Genomic DNA, 8,818 nt, shown 5'->3' with positions numbered 1-8,818 from the left:
AATAAATAATCCCACTTGAATAGAAAGGCCTCTATTGCCCGTCTAAATATATATAGATGAATTTTTAATGATTACGTTTTTATTAATGATTATTATTAAATATATAAAAATTTAACGACATGACGTGATAATAATTTAATTTTATTAATTGTCATAAATTTTTGTAATCAACTATATTATTTATTATAATCATTAGATTAATATTTTACGGTTAAAATAATAATACTCATTAATAAATAAATATTAAAATAACAATTAAAATCACATCACATACAATAATATGGCAAAACATTGGGTAGAAAAGAGAGTATGGCCACAGAACTAGTTTGTCTGATTGATTCATTCTCATAAGTGAGAAGGCCCCACTTTTTTTATTTTTTAAATAAAATTCACATTTTCACCTCACCGGACATGATTGACACTAATCAACAAGATAAAAGTATAAAACATTACGCACTATTAAAATGCACTAACCTTATTTGTTTATTCAAAAGAAAATAATCAATTAAATGTAAACAGGCAATGCTTAACAAATAACAATGTCCAAGTCCCCCTCATTTGCCATCAACTACCAAAAATTTCCTTACACATGAATGAAGAAATGAAGCTGTACAAATATGCAGACCGCAACATGCCATAAGAATGCGAAACTAAAGGGATGAAGGGAGAAAGAAACAAACAAATAAATATGGTAGAAGCTTCTCTTTTTTGTTTTTCCTTGCTGTAGAACTGTTTGTGTGAAGGAATGGCTAGTATCATAAAGCTGAGGCTTTTCCATATAATGTTGACAAGGAAAAGCAAGCTGAGGAAGAATTTGAGTACGAGTTTTTAAGTTCGGGACAGGGTTCGGGGAGGACTGATTCGGAAGATCCCGAAACATCTGAACATTCCCAAGGGGTGGGAGAGCCTGAATTGATGGACAAAGAAATCTTGAATAGACAGATGGAAGTGAAGGGAGATTCCTTAATGCCTACGAAACTCCCTGCAATAGTGATATTTGTGCCAAACACATTCTGGATTGTGATGTGATCCAAAACTGGTAGAGCACTTGGATCAAACTTGTCATCTGGATGGGAACCACACTGACCACAGGCACCAAGTGCCTTGTACACATTTTTCATCACAACATCTGATATCAAGATATTTTCGATGTAACCACCTCTGCCCTTCGTTGTTCTGAACTCAACACCACTATGTGAGTTGTATAAGTGGACATGTTCCACAAGCACATTGGATATGCCACCAGACATCTCACTACCAAAGGCAATAGAAGCGCCAGACGATGCTCGCAAATCGACCCGCCTGATATGTATGTTTTTGGTTGGTCTGCCATAATCAATGCCATACTCATCCCAACCACTCTTGAGGGAAATTGAATCGTAACCCGTGCTAATCGTGCAGTCCTCTATGCACACATCATAGGAAGAATCTGAAAGATTCGGAACGTTACTGTCAACATGTGCTCAGCAAAAAATTCCTCCCATTGGATGCATATAAAAACTTAAAATTCATTGCCAAACATTAGATTCTAAATTCAAAATTAGCCATTAGAAGCACCGAGTTTTTCTATCCACTTTTTTCCAATTCATAACTTCAATTTCAAACTAGAACTCAAAAGTAAGAGAGTATAAAGATGATTACAACCTGGGACTATGCCAATAGTGTAAGGGGAGTCCGAAGGAGTGGAGACCGAAATGTTGTGAACATGTACACCACTGCATCGAGTCCATAGCATATAAATGTTTCAAATTCACGTTGAAATTGAGCAAAAGTTTACAAGAATAAATAGCAACACCAGCGCCAAAGGTAACGAACCTGCAATATACTGGATGGATGTTATATGCAGGAGCATTCAAGAATGTAAGATTTGACACTACAACAGATTCAGAATCGACGAATTCCACAATATGCGGGCGGCTGTAGTTTAGAGAACCGGAGCTAAACCAATCCCACCAAACCGAGCCCTGGCCGTCGATGGTTCCATTATCACCTAGTGTAGTTGATGAAATGCAAGAAAATCCAAAAGAGAAACAGAATTAGACTGCCTAACCAAAAAATAAAAAAAAAGTTTGGACTTTAAAGAGAATAGAATTGAAGATATACATACCTGTTATCACCACATCATGTAACTGGTAGCCGTTTATTAAGCTGCGGTATCTTTTGCCGGGGACTTCAATTCCTCTACCATATGAGGGCAAAGGTCCAACAACTTCCCAATGATTCGGGTCCTAAACAAGCAAAAATTTCATTATGTCAAAGAAAAGCTCCCATCAGAATCTTAAATTACAAGTAGTCTTTTTCCAGCAAAAAAAGAAAAAAGTACCTGAGATCCGAGGATGACGGCGCCTTTCTCCAAGAAGAGAGTGAGGTGGCTGGTGAGATTGATACTTCCGGTAAGCCACCTCCCGGGCGGCACATAAAGCTGCGCGCCACCCTTATCCGCAAAGGACTTGAGGTAAAAGATTGCATTTTGGAAGGCAATGGTGTTCAATGTTTTGCCATCTCCAACTGCACCAAATTCCAAAATGGAGACACTATGTGGTCTTGGTTGCCGTGTTTGCTTAGTGTAATTGCATTGCCCATCTCCTCCGTTTATTTCAACGGCATTGCCCAAAGCCAAAAACAGCAAGAGCAATACCACCTGATCAAAAAGGAGAAAAACCAAACAACAAAAACAAGCCACTTGATCGGCCTCAGAAGAGTCTTGACAAATAGAAAAATCATTGAATTGAGCATTGATCAAGTAATTATATATACATATATATATATATATATAGAGAGAGAGAGAGAGAGAGAGAGAGAGTATCAAAAACAAAATAAAGTTGAAGCTTTGATTGATAAGGATGTGACACTAGATTAAAAAAAGAGGCTCAACCCTCATTTTTAAAGTGGAAGAACAATGACATAATAGTATGTATGTTTTAAATAAAATTGAAAAAAAAAAAAAACAGAGAGAAAAGATTTTTAAGTGTCAATATCATTCAGGAATAGGAATATGAAATGTGAGATTCACAATGAAAGTTCCCAAATTTAATAAAGAACACAATCAATATCCAAAACAGAGCATTTACAAGGAACCCTAAAAGCAAAACAAACCAAAAAACAAAATTGAGAGGCTTGAAGAATTGAATTGACCCCTCAAAGCTCAATAATGGTGATAAAGCAAAACCAGACATCTCCACAGAAACTGAAGAAATCAAACATACTGCTTCAGGAGAATGAAAGGAATGAAAAAAAAAAAAAGTGTCAAACTTTTGGCAAATTATAGTCTGCTAATTCCAAAATTGGCAGAAGAGAAAGCCCAAAAACTGAACAAACCAGATCAAAGAAACGTACTTACTAGCATCTTCGTGGATCAAAAGTCTCTCTAGAGCAGAGCCCAGAGAGACGAGAATTGTCGCTGGTGATGCCCAAAGACCACAAAATTTCAGTAAAAGAAGAAGAAGAAGAAGAGAAGACGAAAAAACCAAAAAAAAAAAAAAAGGAAAAGAAAAGAAAAACAGGGGAGCTTTTGAGTAAGTAGCGAGTTATGGACATTAATTATATAAATGACACAAATGTAAATATATATATATATATATATATACGGTAAGGAAGAAATATACAATACAAGAAAGGAAATTTTAAATAAATATTGCCACAATGGAAAAATGACAGCTTTCCATATGTACATCGGCCAAAAAATAGAAAAAATAAAGAAGGGAAAAAACAAAAACTTGGAAAAGTCCACTAGAATATAAAAGGGGAAATACTAAATTACGGGAATATTTAAGTCTCGTTCGTTTCGCTGATTTGAATTTAGAATTTGAGTTTTGTTACAGTAAAAAATTCTCATAAACAGTCACATTTAATTTTTTTATTACAGTAAAAAATTTTCACATAAAATTATATCTTAACTTAAATTTTAAACTCAAATTAACAAAACGAACGAGGCTTAATTGCCACTGATCACTAATTACCCTCTATACAAATATGATTAATAACGTCTCTCGCCGACACAATTGTTTGAAACGGCCCTCCATTTAGAAGAGAGAGAGAAGAGAAGAGAGAGAAAGAGAGACTGAAATTGTAAGAAGGCTAATAAATATTTTAGGAGCAGTGTTGTAGGGTCTGTTTTTTTTATTAAAATTTAAAAAAATTGAAAAAGTTATAATTTTATTTAAATTTATGTTTTTTTTAATTTGAGTTTTAATTTTAGAGGTTGTTTGGCTGGGAGATTCGTATCTCAATTCGAATCATGATTCATGATTCGTTATAGTATTTTCTCTCATAAAAAATACACGTAAATCAAACTCAAATTAATTAACAGTATTTTTTCTATTCTTAAAAACATAATAACTTTTTCGTTTTAATTCTGATTTAAATGATTTTTTTCTATGTGTTCAAAACGAAAAGACGAATAAAATTTCAATCATATACCCTATTAAAATTTTTCATCACTATTGAATTTTTATTAAAATACTATCTAAATATAAATTTAAATTTTAACCCATCTAAACACAAATTTAAATAGACTCTCAATTTAAACTATAACTCAAATGTGAACATCTAAACACAAACGCAAATTATAACTTTAACTCAAAATCTATACTCAAATTGATAATAACTTAGAAACTGTTTATTTTATCGATTCGAGTTTAAAATTTAAGTTTAGTTACAATAAAAATTTTTTAAAAATAATCACATTTAACTTTTTATAACAATAAAAAACTCTCATATAAAATTATATCTTAATTCAAATTTAAAACTCGAATCAATGCATTAAACGAACGTTAAAAATGCAATCGCACACGCCAGTGATGTCTTGTTTTGCTTACAACTTCGTGAAAACCAATTAGTGGTGAGAAGAAAGGAACATTAGGGAGTGTTTTGATAACCTCACCGGTGGTGTGACCAAAGAATGGGGAGAAAGTTGATCAAAGTATGCCAAATTGTGGTATGTGAAAGGGAGGTCTTTGGATTGGACTTTGGAGTGGTTTTGGGGGAGAGAATGTGATAGGTGGTATGGAGTTTTGGTGACAGCTTGGGTGATGGGAGAATAAAGGGAATAAAATAAGTGAAGGAGTGCATGGGGCATTGAGACCGCATGTGGGTTGACAGAGCAGAGGAGGGAGAATGTGGGACCCGCTCTCAATCATGTAAAGATGCTAGCCTGGCCTCAATCACTGGACAGAACATAACACAACACTGAAATAGTTTAGAGAGAGAAAGGGAGAGAGAGAGAGAGAGAGAGATTGAGTGTCTTACCGTCAGTCATGCTTCTTTTGGTCCCATTAGACCAAGTTCCTTGACACGTCACCCTTTTTTTTTAATTATTTGTATTTTCAATTTAATTTTGGAGCTTTTGGAATTTATAAGCTTTAAGATGATTCCTGCTTCTATGTAGAAGATGAGAAAGCTGTGCCAAGTTGGACATCAAAGATGGTGAAACTCTTTTCTCTTTCGTGTGAAAGAAATGGTATATTATACATGAAATGAAACTCTTTAGCAGATTTTGAAGCAATCTCTTTTTTACATGCTAAGTTCAACAAAAATATAATAAAAATATAATGGTCCCGTTCATTTCGTCAATTTGAATTTAAAATTCAAATTTTACTACAATAAAAAGTTCACAGAAACAGTCACATTTAATTTTTTTATTACAGTAAAAAATTCTCACACAAAATCATATCTCAACTCAAATTAAACGGATTGTTGCGAGTCTTTTCTTATCAACAGAACAACACTACAACAGTTTTTTTGTCTTTTTATTCTTAGTTCTATTGTCATAGTTGAATTGAAAGAAGAATCATCTCTTGCTATTTCAATTCCTATATATGTTTTTCTTGTGCCACCGACAGCACTATTCTCTTGTTCTGCACTTTCTCTCTCTCTCTCTGTTTTTTTTTTTTTTTTTCCTTTTTTATTTCCATGTTCTAGAATTGTCTTCTATCAGTTTATCATTTGGTTGGCCTTGGCTAACATTCGAAAGCATAAAACATGGTTGGAAACAGTGCAGAATGCATTTATACAGAGCTGATCTTCTTCTGCATTTGCGCACTTAAAAGCTGTAACGCCAAAAAGGGTGTCGGTTCAAATGGATGAAGACATCTTCCAATACCAGTTTTGAATTAAACAAGCTTTTTAATATTTTCTATCATGTATCAAAGTCGCATAGTTTTCATAAATTATAAGACAAATAGTTTGAGGAAAAAAGACATTACTACATTAGTACTGGTGGCCCTAGTATGCTTCATCTTTGTTGTCTCCACACCACTTTATTAGTATTATTATTATTATTATTATTATTATTATTTTATTATTTAAAAAAAAAAACTTGATTGCTCTAACTTTAAATTATATCACCGCAACCGGCATGAATGAATTATTTTTTGCTTATATATTAAACCATGTCATTTTAAAAACGAGGGGGAAAAAGAGTAGTCAAAAGCAAGCTTACTAGTTTTGGGGTTTTCAAAGGTTTCACATTTGATACTGAATTTTTATATACATGGATCCGATTTTATCAGCTTTTCGCCAGATTGCAAAAAGGCGTAAAATTCAAGATCGCCGAAAAGTTGTTATTCATGAATGTCGATGTGGGACAACAGAGACGTTGTTAAATGAATGCAGCCGCGGTTGGAAATTCTTAGGTCAATGAGAAGCGAAAGAGGGGGAAAAAAAAAAAAAAAAAAAAAAAAAAAAAAAAAAAAAAAAAAGGAAAGAAAGAAGGAAACCAGACAAAACTCATTCTTACTGAGATTATGATTGAGGATTGAGTCTGTTCAACCAACAATCAACATGTGTTTTTTGTCTGAAACACTGTACCTTAAAAGACTAAGAAAATGGTACTTTGTATACATAGCCTAATTCAACACAGAAATCTGTCAAACCACGTAAAGTGGGCATTAAGTACTTACTATCTGATCTATTCTCTTTGCCTTGGGGGAGAAACCGGACAAGTGTAATAGTAGTAGTAAACTGACGTGAAAGGGAAAAACCCCCATAAGTTTTTTGTTTTTTTTTTGTTTTTGTTTTTCCTTGATCAAAACCAGACACAAGTTCTCGAACATGTTCCTAGGAGAAAACAAATCTGACAAAGAAAAGAAAAGAAACCCATCTAAGGATTCTCTACGAGGGACTTGTTGGAGCTCTTAAAATCTTTAACTCATGAATTTTTTGGGGTGATAAATTTTGCAAAGGGGAAAACAACCCATTTGGGCTTTCACATTGACTTGTGTGTGTGCAATTTCATCATTTTTTTCGCTTAGCCAAGGGAGGCCTAGATCACGTGGGTGTGATGAGAACAAATCTTTGGCTATTATCCCATTCAATGTCCCTACAACATGACTATATCTCATTAAGTAGACGACCGAACCGCCAGCAAACTTGATGTCTTTTCTCTTGTTTTTTTCTCAACTATAATGCAACCCATTAAAGGAAAAAAAAAAAAAAGAGAGAGAGAGAGAGAAAGATGAAGATGAAGAAAGATACCTGCTCCATTAGCTCTGCGAGTTCAAATCGTGTAATTTTAAACCTTTGAGTTTCAACTTATATATATTTAAAATAAGAAATAAAATATCACATCAGAAAATAAAAGTACGAATTAGAAGACGTTCAATTTATGAATTCAGATTCATAATTTAGAATTATTTTTAATTTATATGTATTTTTTGTGAGAGAAAACACTATAACAAATCATAAATCATAATCTGAACTATAATACGGATCTTTACGCCAAACACATCCTTAATGTTTTGTTAGTGTTATAATTGTGAGTAATTCAGAAATAGAACAAAAAAAAATGTAGCAAATAGGTTCAAATTCAAGAGAAGTTAAAGGAGAATAAGGCCTCGTTCACTTCATGAATTTGAGTTTTTAATTCGAATTGAGATGTGATATTTTCTTAAAGCTTTTCACTATAGCAGAAAAAGTTAGATGTGACATTTTTTGAAAGTTTTTTACTGTAAAAACATAAAATTGAAAACTCGAATCGGTAAAATAACCGTTTGGTACCTAGATTCGTTCCTTGATTCGAATCATGGTTCGTGGTTCGCTACAGTTTTTTCTCTCACAAAAAATACATGTAAATCGAAAATAATTCTAATCACATGGTTTGAATCCATGAACCAAACGCCAGGAGACTTTAAGCATGTTCTTTTGTCCATAAAACTCAAAAAAATACAACTCAAGTTTCAACTTTATTCAAGTTCACGTTCTTTTAAGTTTTAATTTTATTCAATTTTACTCAACTTTATTCAAGTTCTAACTTCAACTCAAGTTATAACTCAAAAACTACACTTAAGTTACACTCTAAAAGAACAACCCCTAAGTTCTCTAAAACTCAAAATTTTGGGTTCCCAGGAGTGCTCAACCAAAGTGCAAATTCAAAATTTTAACAACCAAACATGGATTTAAGACTAACCGGTTCAAAATTTTAACATGGAGTCAGCCAAACTTGGATTTAAAACTAAATACCAGTTCAAACCCACTTGGAACGCTTGAAGAGAAAACAAGTCAATAATTTCAGACGAACATTTGAAATGAAAAGAATAAGAAGCACGTCTCGAATCATTTTAAGTTGGAAACGGGCAGCACGTCAATCATGAGTCACCAAGTAAGGGAAGGAAAAAAAAACAAAAACAAAAACGTTACGTGGACATAGTAACTTTTGGTCTCAGGTAAATTCTTATGAAGAATTATTGAGCAAATAAATTCTTATTAAGGTTCCGTTGATTTTTGTTGATTTGAGTTTAAAATTTGAGTTTTATTAAGGTTCCGTTGATTTTTGTTATGAGGGAGGCATGACCCACATAAAAAAGAGAGAGTTAATTGTTTC

The 8,818-nt window shown here is 33.2% G+C and overlaps 1 protein-coding gene across 1 annotated transcript; it reads right to left on the bottom strand.

The window, feature by feature from the left end:
• Positions 1-320: 320 nt before the first annotated feature.
• On the bottom strand, positions 321-3,495 carry LOC21385287 (probable polygalacturonase). The gene is made up of 6 exons (XM_024164095.1): positions 3,341-3,495; positions 2,324-2,641; positions 2,108-2,228; positions 1,816-1,990; positions 1,645-1,715; positions 321-1,429 (listed from the first exon to the last, which is right to left on the bottom strand). The coding sequence occupies exons 1-6, from the start codon at positions 3,344-3,346 to the stop codon at positions 756-758; spliced, it is 1,365 nt and encodes a 454-aa protein (XP_024019863.1). The 5' UTR covers positions 3,347-3,495; the 3' UTR covers positions 321-755.
• Between the last annotated feature and the right edge of the window lie 5,323 nt (positions 3,496-8,818).

This window comes from Morus notabilis, unplaced genomic scaffold (assembly GCF_000414095.1).
Source record: "Morus notabilis unplaced genomic scaffold, ASM41409v2 Scaffold2243, whole genome shotgun sequence".
In the NCBI taxonomy this organism is placed as follows: domain Eukaryota; kingdom Viridiplantae; phylum Streptophyta; class Magnoliopsida; order Rosales; family Moraceae; genus Morus; species Morus notabilis.
The sequence above is the reverse complement of the archived record's forward strand: the minus strand, read 5'-3'. Positions and strand labels throughout refer to the sequence as shown.

Coding starts and splice junctions, on each gene's coding strand:
- LOC21385287 (XM_024164095.1), bottom strand. Junction 1,991..2,107: donor ACATGATGTGGTGATAACAG/GTATGTATATCT, acceptor CAACTACACTAG/GTGATAATGGAACCATCGAC. Junction 1,716..1,815: donor ATCCATCCAGTATATTGCAG/GTTCGTTACCTT, acceptor GACTCGATGCAG/TGGTGTACATGTTCACAACA.